Below are 16530 nucleotides of genomic sequence, written 5' to 3' on the forward strand. Positions count from 1 at the left end.
ATGAAAGAGAGCACTGATGCACTTGTCTTTGGACCTCGAGTCGTATTACTGAGTGTACTCATTTGTTCAATGACTTTCATGAGTATGTGATGCGGCCAGGCTTCGAAGAACATCTAGCTTTATCCTAGCAGGTCCCATTTTGACATGGCTTGAAGGACCTTGTCATCGGGACGGCTACGTGCTGCTTGAAAGAGCCTCGCGTAAAGAATACGAGAATATAAGGTATCAAGACGTTTTCTTCAACGACCCAACGGTCCACGGAATAGACCGCCACCAGGGACTCGTTGAAGACTACCTCCTTTACCCACATGATTTGGCGGTGCTTTGAATCTTCAAAACCAAATATGAGTGCAGCAGCCATCACAGTAGTAATCCAATAACGCCTTTACCGACATAGGCTTTTGCCTTCGAGTATCATCAGAGACCTAGGCAAAAAGATATTGTAATAAAGATTCGACAAAAAAACAAAAAGGAATGCAACCCAAGAATCTTACGATACTGCAAACCCGGGTAACCAGGCAAGAGAGTTTCTTGGGTGCGGCGCCTTAGACCACACGGCCATCTGTGCTAGTTTAATTGGTTGAAGATGAGATATGTAATTGGAAATCATACGTACAAGTTCTGTTTAGATGCCGATGGGGAACTTCAGTCCAATGTCGCATATAGATCACCAGGGTGCTACAACGGGAATGATGGATTCGAGAAGCAGGTCCTGGGAGGATTTCGAGACTAGGGAAAGTCCACAGTTCTATCAAATTCTTTTTACTGCTACGGCTAGTGTTGACCAATTCACTCAAGGTTGAATCGTTAGAGACATGCCGTCTTATGCCGATCATCAAACTCTGGCGGCTTCAACGACAAATTGCCAAGTACATTCATGAAGAAGTAGCGGCTGGTTTCGCTCCATTCCTTTCTAGTGGTACTTTTTGCCAGGAAACGGGACAAAGTGTCTAAGTCAGGTTGACTAAGATATTCCTAATTTCATAAACCAGCACATGCCTCATTGGTGAATGTCTCATCCATGTATTTGTGAATAAAGGTTGCAAGACGTCGTCATGCCAGCGTCACGTAATGCACGCTTTGAACGGAAATGAGATGCAATTTCAGCTCACGGTTCAGCTCACATGCAAACCAAGAATCGAGAACTTCCGTGCACGATATAGATCGTCGACGAGGTGCGATAATATCTCTCCTGCCCTTGTCAAAAGACGATAAACCTAACTCAACTAAGCAGGCTGGTAAAGCAGATCGGAGAACCTTGGCGGTCCTGGCCTGCCTGACCTTGCTCTTTTCACATCCGGGATCAGGATGAGACGCATTAGTGGCAAGACTCGACGAGAAGCGAGCAGGGGGACACTTTCAATTGGGTTTGATGATGTTGGGCTGAGTTGAAGTCTTTGGCTTAGATAGAGGTTGTTGGATGTTCTGCTTACAGGTGGGAAGGCGAATTTTGACACAAGCGGTAATTGAGGCGTCGGAGACACAGGCTGAAAGAGAGATAAGCCGGGATGTCTAGAGACTTTGATTCATGGGTAAGTTTGCAAGTAGATGAGGTGTACATTGGAGCATTCCTTTAGACTTGGCTAACGGTGAGGCTTGCGTTTCAGGCAGTGTATGTCGTGAGCACATTGTTTTTTTTTTTTTCCTTATCCCGAGATTTGGCTCCCTTCATGGATTGTATCTGACACTGCTTAGTGCGATATAGTACCTCTCGACGGAAGTAACGGAACATTCATGTACTGTTGACTTGGATGAAATAGTGTTCAGTGTCTGAAAACATCCATGCATCGTCTTGTCTTGCCTTACACAGGATTGGATGGTATGTGCAAGCATGAACCGTTTCAAAGAAGGATAAGCCTTGTAGGTTGGGTATTCCAAAACAACCCAAGTAAAATTTTCTCTTGGTTACAAAATCCACAATCGAGATTTGCATCGGCATCGGGTCTGTACATGGACCTTTTTGTTTGTAACAGAACCCAACACGCATGGATTGCTGTGTTGTTGATGTTGTTCAACTGTGGATGGATAACTGCAGAGAAGAAGCGAGCTAGTGGGGGGATTAGCCCTGCAAGCAGGTTGTAAGCGCGGGCAGCCATGGACGCTACCAGGGCGTTGATTACAGGCGGCACGGGCCCTCCGAGCATCCCTAATCCCCCGCCGTCAGCAGCCGAACCACGCTGTCCAGTACCGGTAGGTACCCATTAACCCCAGGCACAGGCTTCCATTGAATGGATCTCTGCCTCCGTCACTATCACAAGGTGTGCTTAGCCTTAGCCTTAGCTTGGGTTGCCGAGACAAGTGGAAGAAACAACACCTCGAGTCCCTCCCAAGCGCGCATGATTGATTGGAGATCCGTTGGTTTTGGTCCAAATTTCCGCCCAGTCAGTTGCATGCGGTTCAGCGCAGTGCATTACAGCAGTCCTTCCTTACCTTCCATACCTCTCTACTTTTTTTCTTTTTTCTTCTTTTTTTTCTAACCCTTCCATTTTCCTTCCCTTCTCCAGCAACAGACGGCACCATTACTTCGCTTGCTGTTCGCCTTGTCCCTCTTTTAACCCTGTTAGCGATCCCACGAACCGAAGCGAACGGGCTCCCTCGCTCCCCTCACAATCATCGATTCCGGACGCTGACGACTTCGACAAGGCTCTTTAGCGAGCCCCAAGTGCACGCCCTACCTGGATCCAGATATCAACGACGATACCATCCGCTATATTCGACTGCAAGAGCTCTATAACCGAACCCGACCGGCTTCGTATGTAGAAACGAACCGCCCTGCGTCATCCCGCTCCCTTGACTCGATCGTCGCTGGGAAATGACACCGTTGTCTGGGCCTAAACTTCGTCAATCCTCCGCCGCTTGCCTCTACTATCCTCGAGGATAGCATAATTCGGCTGGTCGCCATCAAAGTCGAGCATCATTGAAGGAAGGGAGTTATTCAGAGATGGTGCCCGAGCGGCAGTACCATGGCAATGGCCGTCCCGCCATAGCCTCTCGCGAGCGATCTGTGCCCGGCACACCTTCACGGAAAGAGAAGATTCGAGAGAGCTCCGCCCTGCAAGATCCAGGTCTCAAGGACTATGTTCGTATTCCCCTGTCGCCGATGTTGCTGGTACCTGAACGCTGGGATTTCTGGATGGGAGCATGATTTTGCGACAGTGATGGCTGACATTTACTTTTTTTTATTCAGCGCTTAGGCGAATGCCTCGGGAAAGGTGCTTTCGGTTCCGTATATAAGGCTTTCAACTGGGGTAACGGCGAGGCGGTCGCTGTAAAACAGATAAAGCTCGCAGATCTCCCCAAGAGTGAGTTGCGCATGATCGAGGTGGGTTGCCAATCAGCTGTTCTGTGCTTGACTATACGATTTGAATGAACTAACATGCGCGGATGATGTTTAGAGTGAAATCGATCTTCTCAAAAACCTTCATGTAAGAATATCCGTCCTGCCACGTTGATTTGAAGGCTAATAATAGTAGCATGACAACATTGTCAAGTACATCGGTTTCGTCAAATCAGATGACTGTCTTAACATCATCCTTGAGTAAGAATCTGTGCTACCTTTTACAAGTATGAAACTGACGAATCCAGGTACTGTGAAAATGGTTCTCTGCACTCAATTTGCAAGTCGTACGGCAAGTTTCCTGAGAATCTAGTAGGGGTTTACATGACGCAGGTCCTGCAGGGACTGCAATACCTGCACGAACAGGGTGTCATACACAGAGATATCAAAGGTGCCAACATTCTCACCACAAAAGATGGCACGGTGAAGCTCGCAGATTTCGGTGTGTCTACCAGCACGCTAGCTGGTGGCCAGGATAAGGAGGCACAGGTTGTCGGGACACCTTATTGGATGGCTCCCGAGATCATTCAGCTTTCTGGAGCGAGTTCTGCATCTGATATCTGGAGTGTCGGTTGTACAGTTATCGAGCTTCTTCAAGGCAAGCCTCCATATCACAACTTGGCTGCTATGCCTGCTTTGTTCGCAATTGTCAACGATGACCATCCTCCACTGCCCGAAGGCATCTCTGCAGTGAGTATCGATTCGTTCCTCAGATGTATGTCTGCTAATCCTGCCAGGCTGCCCGAGATTTCTTAATGCAATGCTTCCAAAAGGACCCTAACCTCCGTGTATCTGCTCGAAAACTACTTCGTCATGCTTGGATCACAGGATGTCGCCGGACCGAAGCTCCTGTATCAAGAAAACCAGCCAATTTTAGTGACGCCGTTGAGGAAGTCAAACAATGGAACAAGGCTCTAAAATCTTCAGAACCCAACCTCAGAGCATCACTCGGCTCTGAAGCCGGTCCTTCAACAAGACTACAAGGCGGAACTCCCGCCAAAGGTTCTTTATCGCTTGCAAAACTTCGATCTGGCGCTGGAGCTTTCAGTAAGCCTGAATTAGCCGGTATGCCGTACTTTGATACTAGTTTAGCCACAAGCCCACGTTCTAACACTACCACAGATGATGACAACTGGGACGACGATTTTGCAACATCTATTTCACCAAGTGCACTGCATCTACCTCATCTCAAACCGCAGGACAACTTTGGTGGTCTACTATCAAGTGATCGCTTGAAGGCGTTCGCCTCAATAAACGATGGAAGGAACGAAAGTAATACATACGACGACGACTTTGAAGGAGAGTTGATGACCATAAAGGGGTTAGGCCAATGGCAAGACAGCAGTGATCTCCAGGAACAGACCATCAGACCAACACCAAGAAAACCTACAAAAGCACCAGAGCCCGTCAAAGTGCACAGTCGAAACAAATCAAGTACGAGCAAGGCCGTAGGCGGAGGCCGGACCAAATCGCCTACGAAATCCCACCTCAATAATAAGTTCGAGTTGCCGTTAAGACCGGATCTTGCGTATCGAGAACAGAGTGTAGATGACTTTTCGGACCTCTTTGTGGACAACGACAATGTTTTCACTCACAACGTGAATCAGGCTGTGAGAAGAGTAGGTCAAACGTGGCAAGATTGACAACAAAGACTAACATGTTTCCAGAACTCACGACAGAGCGATGCGCCACAGCTGTTTCACCCATCCGATCTTACATCGTTACCAAGGTCAATGCAAGAATCCAGTTCGGGTAGCATTAAGAAGAAACCATTATCACGGCCATCAGTTCTTCCAGATGCGCCAATGCGACGGACGCGGTCGGGTATAGAGATCCAGAAATTCGCAGAAGATGACGACGAAGACTTTAGCGACGTTTTCGGACCTGAATCATCAATAGCGGAGAAAGAAGAGAGCGAGAAGGGATCTGAAGATGGTGGCCTGATGCTCATGTCCCGCGTATCGAGCAGTTCTTGGCTAGGTGACGAAGAGGACGAAGACGATCCGTTTGCATACATGGATCCAGGTTGGGATGAGATGGATTTGGAAGCCAATATTGCCCGAGATCGACACGCCAGGTTAGCAGAGAGGGTAGAGGATCTAGTGAGGTCCTTGAAAACGACAGAGGGCGATGATGCCCTGGCTGAGTTCTCAGAAGATTTGGTAAGTGATTACTATGTCATGCGGCATGGATCACTGCTAACACGTTGCAGCTTGCTTTACTTTGGGAAAACAGCGAGGTCAAGAATCTAATCATCAGTGCTCACGGGCTGTTGCCAATCCTTGAGATTCTGGAGCCTTGTACTGTCAAGAGCAGACAATACATGATTCTGCAGCTTCTCAAGGTCGTCAATGCGGTAAGTTCTTCCGTTTCCCACATGTATACAAGTTCCTAACCTTGCAGATTATTTTGGATGATGTTGAAATCCAGGAAAATTTGTGTTTCGTTGGTGGTATTCCTATCATTACCAAGTTCGCTGCAAGACAATACTCGGACGAGATTCGTCTTGAAGCAGCGGCTTTTGTTCGGCAGATGTACCAAACGTCGACGCTGACACTGCAAATGTTTGTGTCTGCGGGTGGTTTGAACGTACTGGTTGAGTTCCTCGATGAGGACTACGACAACACTCGAGACCTTGTCCTTATCGGGGTCAACGGTATCTGGAACGTCTTTGAGCTGCAAGGGCCGACCCCAAAGAACGACTTTTGCAGAATCTTTTCACGAAGCAAGATTCTATACCCTCTAGCACTCGTCTTACACCGAGTCGTCGATGATGATGACGAGGACGAGCTTGGCGAGCTTGTTGAAGGTCGAATCGTCAACATTTTTTATCTCTTCAGTCAGGCAGAAAACTACGTCAAAGAGGTCGTAGCAGATCGTCAAGTATTGAAGAGTGTATTGCGGGACCTGCGTCTCATGACACCGATTCACCAGATTACGATGCTGAAGTTCATCAAGAATCTTTCTATGCTCTCGACGACGATCGAGTCGCTGCATTCAGCTGATGCCATCGAGTCCCTGATTAATCTTCTTGGTTACAGTATGAGGAAGGGCCAGACGCACTTCCGCGAAATTTCTAACCAGGTCCTTAATACCTTGTTTAACCTCTGCCGTCTCAGCAAAGAACGGCAAGAGGACGCCGCCGTCCATGGCATTATCCCTATACTTCTCAAAATTATGCAGACCGATCGCCCACCAAAGGAATTTGCCCTCCCTATACTCTGTGACATGGCGCACTCTGGATCCAAGGGTCGCAGATTCTTGTGGCAGAACAAAGGTCTCAACTTTTACGTATCATTACTTACAGATCAGTACTGGCAGGTTACTGCCCTCGATGCCATCCTAGTCTGGCTTCAGGAGGAAACCGCCAATGTGGAGTCTCATCTAGCGGATGGTGGCTTTACACGCGCCATCAACAGCTGCTTCAATACCAACAGAGTCAATGCCTTTGATTCCAATCTACTAGAACCACTACTGAAGCTGCTACGCCTCAGTCCTTCAGTTGCAGCGTCGCTGGCGAAGCCCGAAATGTTTGCCGGTATCGCACAGCGGTTGGGTCACAAGAAGGCAGTTGTGCGACTCAACCTCCTCAGGCTGGTGAGAACTATCATGGATGCCTGTGAGCCTGGGCTGGGCAATGGTGATGGAACAAGGTCTCTCAACAGCTCTCAAGTGCGGTCCCTCATGGCCACTATCCAGATTTTGGCAGAGAAGGACACAGCTGTTCTTGTACGAAACCTCGCATCGGAACTGGTGCGGTCGAATATCGATACCACAGTGAGACCAAGTGAGGGTGCTGCAACCGCGGTGCCAAGTTCATCAAGACAGAGAGGGTCCCGTCGGAACAACAGCTACACACCTCCTAGTTTGCAGACGTCTGTGTCGGCAGGCCCACAAACGCCTACTCACAGGACTCGGCCCAGTCTCGCAAACAATGCTTATGTCGAGGTAGCAGCCAGTCCGCGCCGATCGGCTGCTGTTGAACGTGAACGGGAGGGGATGGTTTACCGACCAAGGAGTAAGGATGGACCAACCGGTATCCCCCGACGTATCAGCGGCGAGTTCGCTCCTGTCAAGAGCCGTCTTCCTCGCACATCGCTGGTCACCTCGAGCAGTTCCAGGGCAGGCGTCGGGATCAGCGCCAACGGCAACAGTCCTGCTCTCAGCTCGCGCCATGACATCACCATGGCTCGTAGCGACAGCAGTCTGAGCAATAAGGAGAACGTGGGCCGCGCACCAGGCAGCCGAGACGGGATTGGCAGTAGGGATAGCAGTAGCAGTTTGGCGTCGCCCGGCTTGTCGGGGGTGCCAGAACGGGCGGGCATAATAAGCAAGAGACGGAGTCGGATGCCTACAGAACCTAAATGGCCTTGATGGAAAGGAACTGAAACAGAAGGCACGAGATATGAGTGGAATGCATCATGAAATGCACGCCATGATAGAGAGGAGGGAGTGGTGATGATTAGGAGTTGTTATGCCACGATAGACATGAGGGATGGTAAAGGCGCAAAAGGACTGCGATTCCCCGATGAATACACTCAAGACAAGAAACAAAGACTATAAATGAAAGAACAAGTTCACGAAGCAATTCACTTTGTCAATATCACTTTATCCTCGCGGCAGTGTTTTCTCCATTCGCTGATATGCCCCATTGCAACAGAACCGACGGTTTGGTCTATATCTGTCCCAGCTTCCGGCACTATTATAAGAAACCGCAACTCTGTCGGCTGAAACATTTGCTAGCATTGTTTATAAAGTATCATTGTATTTGTCGCTTTATGTTTCGTGGATATCAGATATCCCGTGCGATTTACTACGTCTACCTCGGAAGATGATGAGAAGACCTGATTACAAAGAGATTTCCCGCATCCTAGATACCGAGGGTCAAAACATTCCGCTTTGACACTTTTCGAGCCCCTGTTTGTTCTACGGCGTAACTGGAGAGTTTCAGGCTTCACGATAGTTGCATGGTTCCTGGGGATTCTCGGCAGACTCAGCCGCTCATGGATTCAATCCGCCGGCCGCTGAGTCATCGAATTGGTTGGCTTCCGTAGCTCAGTTGGTTAGAGCGTCGTACTAATACTTCAATCTGAATGTTCAGTAATGCGAAGGTCTCAGGTTCAAGCCCTGGCGGGAGCAATCCCAATTGCCTTCCGATTCGTCTTTTTGCTATCTGTAGATACTTGACATTGAGCAGGGCGATGGAGGTGGCGAGTGCCTTTTTGGTGGGTGGACAGGTGACTTGAAACAAAAAGGCAATATAGAAACTCTAGATACAGGGTAACTTTGGTCGATGATATGTGACAAATGCAGGCAAGATTGAATTCGGTCAAATAGATAGCTTACTTTTGGTGGCACTTCAAATGTCGATCATCAACTATTAACTCACATTCTAATCCGATTTGTTGAATCAATGGCTTATTCCTCTTCGTGATTCTGGCGTAACCGCGGCGGCGGCTGCAAGTCTAAGACAAGCGAATCACGAGAACAGCTCTAGACTGTTCGGTTGCACGCAGATCGCATGGCGCTAACAACAAAGCAGCAAACAAAAGCTCTTGGTAAGCGCCGTATATCTTAATGATGGTTGCACATATGCAAGCGAATGCACATTGAGTGGTATCGCCGCCATGTTTGCTATATGTCATCAATTATTGGCTGCTGCGCCGTTGTGAAGCGCGTAAGAGGCGCCTGACAACTGATGATATTGGTCATGCTAGACGCGTTAGCTTGCTTGCTGCAAGGAAGGAAACTCTACTTTCTTCACCGCATCAAGGTCCGAGAGCATCCTGTAAGTTTCAGGGAATGCGCCACTAAAGGAGTTGACGATGTTGGTTGAGGAGAACAAAGAGAGAGTTTATACGGTTGTTGTTGACACTGTCCTGCCCAATGGAATAGCTTGGTGTTTCTAACTTTGATACACATATATGTATACACAAAACTTACGTGCCACAAAGAGACATTGGATTCTGTACTCTGACATGATACAGGAACCAACACGATATTCCCATTCCATCCAAGATATCTCCGTGCACGCACACTCGCCAAGTGGAACGAGGGGGGGAAGCAAGACAGACATGTCTCTGATAATTAAAACACGGCTAGTGTCAAGGAACGGGGCGGGTAGTCAATAATAACCTAAGCTTAGTGCGCTATTTGGTTCCTGCTCCTGTCTCGTAAAACCTCCTCTCCGGTACTATCTATCATCCGTCAAGCTTTATTCATTAGTTTGCAGACGGTCCTTAGGGCTCAGACGTCCAAGATTAGACACTGATTTTAAGTAAAAAAAGGTTTCTTTGTGTGTGTGTTACTATTGCATGCAGGTGCATTTTTTTAGTTGCAGCATGGCCCTCGTTCGCTTGTCAGCTGTCCTTGATTTGGTGGCTACGGTAGTAGCAGGTACTTGTATCCGTAGTAGTGTTTCGTTTCCCAATGGCTTCTGTCGATAATTACAAGGGTCCACGATGCAAATCTATCAAAGCTCATTCCAAAAAGCTACGCCACGTCTTGTTCTCCTAAGAGCTGCAGGTTACTAGAACATAATAATGGAGAAGGGAAATAAGCCACCGAATTACTCATAATAAAAGAACACGTACTTGTCCGTCGGAAAGATGAAGATTTCTAATTTGGTACATAAGCCAACTACCCAGGTACCAAAGCTTTAGGCAGTAGACAGGGACCGAGGTCGGTTCGCCTGAGAAATAGGTAGAGCGCGTTACTTTTCCTTGGGCACGTGTCGCATTGGGGATCCTCATGCTCCCTAATGATGATCTGGACAGAACAGGACATGGTTAAAGACCGATGAACTGAAATGGGAAAAAACGGACAAGGAGGCCCGCGACGATGAAACATTCAACGTGGGGAAAGAATACGAATCGAGTAGTCCCGACAAGGGGGGCCTTGAAGCATGAAAGAAAAGCTGCCGATGCCGAATAAAGATGAGCTCAAGTTCAAACAAGGAGGGAATATCATGCTACACGGCTGTAACTCAGCAGCTCAGCTTTGCACCAAAAAGACGGGACGGCGGGAGCTCCGTTCCCTCCACTTGGAGGACCCTGTATTTGACTAGCTAATTGCCAGTAACTGTCTTGTGCAGCTGGAGTTCCGTCTCTGCTAACGGCAAAGGCTAGCGGTGACCCCGATGTCAAACAGAGTATACGATGTTTGTTGTATTGTATCGAATCTGGGCAAAAAGCTGAGGACAGCGTCAAGGAACAAGCAGTAACAGATTGATGAGCCCCGGCCATGACGACAAAAAAGCAATCAAAGACATGCTTTGCATGGACGTAGCCCACAGCGGGCGATCCGTGACAGGGTTCGAATTTGACACTGGCACTGAATTGACATTGTCAATTGGCATGCCAAGTGCAAGGCAGGGCCGTTGCGCAACTATCGTCGTTTCTCACTGGGATCAGTTAATTGCGACTGGCACTCATCCTTGACTCTGCTGACATGTTGTCAAGACTCGGTTCATTCCTCCATTACAATAAAATATATTCGTCAATAAGAGAAATGCCTTGTTGGTGGCTGTTGTCATCTCCGATGTCTCGCTAGAGTAGCTACCATCACAGTTGTTTCGTTTATGGGGTCAGTGTGATGCCTGTACTCTGTAAGCTAGGTACTGACAATTCACGAATCCTCTAACAACGTGTTACGCTCTCTTTGAACATGGGCTGCCCGATATAGAAACAGATTAAAGACAAGATTAACCAACAACACCACCATCAACAACAAAGAAGAGGCACAGCACAGCACACACAAAGAAAGCAAAACTCACTTGCAGAAAAATGAACGCCGACCAGGCCGTTACAAAAACAGACAAGGATTCCATCTTCCCATCACATCCGATGCTTCAATCCCCTGAAAGGCCTCGTGTGATTGGCGGCATCAGACGCCAAAACACCGCCTCGAGACTGTGCCCCCCTGGTTTTTAACCCCTTGAAGGGCTGCCTCATGTCGGTCGCGGCGCCCGCAAGCGTCTCTGATTGGAGATGATGAACCCATCGAGGACCCCTGTCGCTTGCATGTAAGCTCCAGGGGGCGTCCTTTTTTTCTCTCTTTCCTTTCCTTCTGTAGCTTCGGCCGGCCGGACAGCAGCAGTGAGAGAGTTGGTGTTGGTGAGTTGGCCATTCGCTACCCACTGAAAGGAGGTCCTTGCCAGGTCCTTACTGGACTGTCACGCGCTATCTTGGCCAGAGACTACTGCGCGACCAAGTTAGTATCTTCAGGTGATATTTCGAGACACTATTGGCCACCGGTCCACGAGAGGAGACATCGCCTTCAACTTTCTTCCAGCTCGACTCGACAACTCGAGGTTTATTAAAATTCGCATCGTATTCGAATGGTCTCCTTTTTTTTTTTGTTGATATTTGTGCGCGCGTACTGGTCCTCTTTTGCTTTATCGTACATACCCTAATAAACACGTATTTCCTTGTTCGTATCTTGTAAGCGAATGTTTGATGGGGACAACTTCGTCATCAATTAAGCCTATGGTGAGTCAGTGCCCGCAAACACATGGATTCAACAGCAGCCGAGCCCTTTCCATCAAAGAAATCCATGTTCCCCAGGCATAAATGAGGTGATCAAAGTTAGCTCGATCTCGTACTGTGTTCAGGCACTGTCGGTACCAGCCCAAACAAGTGCCCCCTTGTCCGTTTTGGTGAGAACCCGGCTTTTTGATAGCGCGTTGACCATCAGCAAGTGATAGCCCTGTCGTATTCTCATTCCATCCATCCAGCTGGATCCTTACTCTCATTATTATTGCTATTATTGCTTTCTTCGTTCTGGGAGGCGAGGGGGAGGAGGGTATGAGTCGATGTGGAAATGGACGTTGTACTGGACTCCAAAATGCTGGCACGCATTTTCACTGGTCCAGATAGCCCTTAATCTGCTGTGATGCACTGTATGTTGTCTGCCCATTCAGAAGCTCTGAATCAGAGAGCCTTTGAAACGAACGCTTAAGGCGGTGGGATGTGGGAAGGTACCGAGTAGGCCCGGCTACAGTAAGCGTGTGTAGGGATATACTGTATGCTTGCCGGCATAATTGAGCCACTGTACAGTATCAGCACCAGTATCAGCGAGCGTCGACCGGTCAAGAATCGCCTCCGTTCCTTCCTAAGTTAAGTTGCCTGCGCATTCTAATGCTAATGCTAATGCTAATGTTAGCCTGCTGGCCGCCCACTCAAGCCACTGCCCTGTCGCCTGGGCTGTCTGATTTTCCCCAGCACACCCGCCCGCCAAGCTGTTCCCACATTTCCTTTCCCACACCTGCTCCTGCTCGTTCGGTTCGTGCTTTCCATTTGACACTTGCTCGCGCGCCTTCTTCGTCCTCCACTCCTACCTTCCGTCCTCTCTTCTAGACTTAAACTCCACCACTTCCTTTTTTTCCTCCTTCCTCCCCTTCGCCCACTATTTTGCGCCCTTCCTTCTTTCAACACTCTCCTCTTCCTCTTCCTCTTTCCATCCTCCTCTCTTTCCTGCGTCGCCTCGGTTGCACCGCCTCGCCTCGCATCTGCAAAGCTCCTCTCGAGAATTCTCCCCCCCGCGTCCGCGTCTGCGAATCAATCTTCAACTCTGCCCAACCAAAAAAACACTTATTCCATTCTGCCGCACGCATTCGCTCTCGCCCACCCGCTTGCCCGCTTTCGCACCACAAAAAAAGCCAACGCACGACAATCGGAAATTTGTGAAGGAACAAAGATCAAATCCATTTTTTGAGGTTCTGGAAGGCGCATCTACTGGTGATACCTGCAAACCCATTTTAATCTCTGTATTATTCTTTCGTCGATTCTTGCCTTATCGCCTATTCCACCTACGGTCTACCGATACCCATCACCACAGCTTAATCTCGACACTTCCGTCATCGTCATCAAAACCAAGACTGCGAAACAGATCTTCCACTCACAGAATAATCGAAAAGACTCAAAATTTCAAACCCAAAAAAATAAAATCAAGAGGAGGCTACGATAGAAGGTAATATCTGGACTATTCACATCTGGACAGGCATCGTTTGAACGACGCTGTCTCACTGAAATTGTCTCAGAGAGACAAGCCAGCTGGTGCTCGCGCTTACAAGTCGTGTTGATCACTCGACTCGCCGCCTGAGCGTGAATTAACATCTCATTCACGAGGTCCTGGTACACATCGTCACCTGACCACGGTCTACGTTGCTGCTTGCTTCTTTTGACCCTGCTCAACGACTTTTCGTCGATCGCACTTTGCATCGCCCTTCATTCATCGTTCACCTGTTTGTTCCATCGAATACTCTGGACCTTAATATTTGACAAGCTTCCAACTTGTCATCTGTCTCTCTCTCGACTTTTCACTTGGCTCTCGAAACCTGCAGCTTCTTGGATTTGCGTATTTTGGCCTCCACCAACGCAACATCTTCAATCGACATACGTTCTGTATCGATTACCAACCCGGAATTCTCAACTCTGTCGATTTCATCGGTATACCCGTATAATTTGTTCGGCTTGATTTCAACAAACCATATTTTCTAATCCAACCGACTACTTCCTTGCACGCAAGACCTAGTCGTACCACGTTCTCTGTCTTTTCTTTATCTATCAAATCTTTAGATTTACAATTCCCGCTTTGAGCAACAGACACAGGCGGTCTTGCTCAAAATGTCTTCCAACAGTTTCGCTCCCAACGGTCTTCCCACGCCCAGTGGCGGACTAGCTGCTCGACGTGGCAGCCAAAACCCCAAGCCTCTCGCGGTTGATGTTATCAGCCAACCCCAGGACAGGGACTGTGGTGTCCCCACCCCTCGCACTAGCCGTTCCCACCTTCTCGCTGGTCTTAGGACCGCTCCCAAGTCCGCTACTGCTGCTTCGTTCGGCCCTCAGTCTCCTACGACCGGTCCTCAGCAACAGTACGCCCGGAACTCCATGGCTGGAAATGCCTATGGCATGGGCCAGGACAAGACTTACAACGCTCCTAAGACGGCTCACCCGTATGGTTCTCAAAGCAACTACAACCAGTCGGTAAACCAGCACTACACTGTTGACCAGATCCTGTCGCCTCCTGAGCTCTCGGAAGAGCATGACCCAAACTTGTACAGCCAGCTTCTGGCCACCAATCTTTATCTTGCTCAGCAGCAGCAGCGCCTCCAACAGCAGCTCATGACCGTGCAGAGTGCGGCTCAGCAGTTCCAGCAACTCAACCTCAGCAACCCCCAGCTCATTCAGCAGCAGCGTGTTCTGTACGAGCAGCAGCAGCAACTACAAAACATGCAACAGCAGGTTCAGCTTCAAGCTGCTCTCAGCCAACAGCAGCAGCAGCAGCACCAAGCTCAACAACAGCAACAGCAGGTTTACTACTTCAACCCCGTGACCAACGAGTACTTCCTCCCTACCCAGCAGCAACAGCAGCAGGTTCAGGCCACACAGCTTTACAACGAGCAACCCTCCACCCCCGGCTTTAGTGGTTTCCAGCAACACCTCCAGCAACACCACCAGGGCACACCCTCGGTGCAGGTTTCGCCTCCCGCTGAATCGCAGCCCTTCTCGTTCCGCAGCAACTCACCTCCTAAGCGCTATGAGTCTCCTACGGAAGTGGCCCCTCTTCCTCCTCCCTCTGCCAATGCTTTCCGCCGTGGACACAAGAAGGCCTCTTCTCTCGCTCCTGTCAACAGTGCCATTGCCGCTGCCATGGCGTCTGACGCCGCTCCCAAGTCTGCTGGACCCAAGACCTCTACTTTCCCCATGACCCCTATGACTGGTGGATATGGACCTGGTCAGGCTCGTGCCGGAGAGCACCCTATTCGCCAACCCCGTGGTCCTCCTTCTCTAGACGAACTCAAGCAGAAGCCCACTGCGAAGTATGAGGGAAGCAAGAACTTTTCTGCTCGCACGCGCCGCTCTGCTGTTTCCAACCTTGTCCGTGCTGGTCTAGAGCGCCGCAAGGGCACTGGTAGTTCTTGTGGCAGCATGAGCCCAGTTTCCGAGACTGCTGAGGAGTCATCGACTCCTATTACTGACAACGAGTCTGACTCTGGTCGCAGTGGATCTGGCAGCCTCGCAGGGGATATGGAATGCCCTAGCTCACGCACATCTGCCAGTGGAAGCTGGGGTGCTATCGGCTCTGACCGTCCCAGCTCGCGCCAGAAGACACGCAAGAGTGTCGATAGCATCGACAGTGTCAGCTCCAACGGTGAGAGTGAGACCAACTCTTTCGCTGATGTGTTCAAGAACGGCGCTCTGCGAGCTGCCAAGGCACAAGATTCGGCCGACAACCAGCGCAAGGCACACAGGCGGGTATTCACTAAAAGCACACCTTCTGCTTGAAGGTGATGCCTCGACTTGGAACCTTTCTCACTGTCACGATTTACGCGCTCGGACTTTTCATTCTGTACACATGACTGCTCGGACTGGGCTGCATTTTGATGGTTGTCGTTTCGTCTTTTTCTGATCACCACGGGAGTCTTGTTACCATCTGCATGGGAGGTGGATGAAACACGTTTCCTTTGTCTTTTGCGAACTCTTACTATTACAGAAGTTTATAATTCGCTTCACAGTCTCTCCTTTAGACTTTTCTACTTCGTCATGACATTGGGGGGAATCGCCCGGGGATAATCTTGTCTCAGCCTAGATGGACGAATTGGGTTACTTGGGGGGTTGATGAGGAATCTTTATACCAATGAGGATGAGAAGCATCACTGGGAAACAAGTCTTGCCTGAAAGCCTCTGTGAGGCAGTTAGCCAGCCCCTGATGTGGTTTACGGCCGGCGTTCCTACGGGAATAGTATTTCGGCAAATTTGACATTTGCTTTCGTTGCATTCGTTATGGTATCTCTTAATGCCTTTCTCTACCGCTGGTTGCAGATTCGCCGGACCGGTCAAGAGATGGGCAGATTTATAGATAGTTTACAATGGCACAATCACAATTTGAAAGCCACAACAAGCTTGATCAATGTCCTTTGGTGATGTCTAAATATTCATCTTGTGATGTCTAACATGTCTGTAACCGAGTGTCATGACCAGCTACGTTCCACTCGGATATTGTTCTCGTGTACTTTTCTTCCAATATCTCGAGCTCCATTCCTGGATCATTTATCTTGTGCAGCCCCAAGCTCATGCAGCAGTCATGTCATGTAGTCTCTGCCTTTCTCGTTTTGAATCTTGTGGCTCAAGTTCGCAGATTTCGAGGGAATTCTTCAACAAACAAATCTGGACGGCTTCCGTAGCTCAGTT

At 49.1% G+C, this 16530-nt stretch overlaps 2 protein-coding genes across 2 annotated transcripts, besides 3 other annotated features; both read left to right on the forward strand.

Annotated features, from left to right (window-relative positions):
- Positions 1-2419: 2419 nt before the first annotated feature.
- Positions 2420-2502: a repeat region.
- A 439-nt stretch (positions 2503-2941) lies between these two features.
- FPSE_01188 (uncharacterized protein) lies at positions 2942-7711 on the forward strand (the record flags this gene model as incomplete). Its single annotated transcript, XM_009254308.1, has 10 exons — positions 2942-3079; positions 3188-3322; positions 3396-3425; positions 3474-3538; positions 3586-4027; positions 4075-4402; positions 4460-4956; positions 5005-5499; positions 5550-5693; positions 5741-7711. 10 exons carry the CDS (start codon positions 2942-2944, stop codon positions 7709-7711), a joined length of 4245 nt encoding a protein of 1414 aa, XP_009252583.1.
- A 4940-nt stretch (positions 7712-12651) lies between these two features.
- Positions 12652-12812: a repeat region.
- Positions 12813-13962: 1150 nt separating this feature from the next.
- Positions 13963-15624, forward strand: FPSE_01187 (uncharacterized protein; the record flags this gene model as incomplete). The annotated part of the gene is made up of 1 exon (XM_009254307.1): positions 13963-15624. The coding sequence occupies one exon, from the start codon at positions 13963-13965 to the stop codon at positions 15622-15624; it is 1662 nt and encodes a 553-aa protein (XP_009252582.1).
- Positions 14605-14649: a microsatellite.
- Positions 15625-16530: the final 906 nt, after the last annotated feature.

The sequence above is a fragment of the Fusarium pseudograminearum genome, chromosome 1 (genome assembly GCF_000303195.2).
Source record: "Fusarium pseudograminearum CS3096 chromosome 1, whole genome shotgun sequence".
In the NCBI taxonomy this organism is placed as follows: domain Eukaryota; kingdom Fungi; phylum Ascomycota; class Sordariomycetes; order Hypocreales; family Nectriaceae; genus Fusarium; species Fusarium pseudograminearum.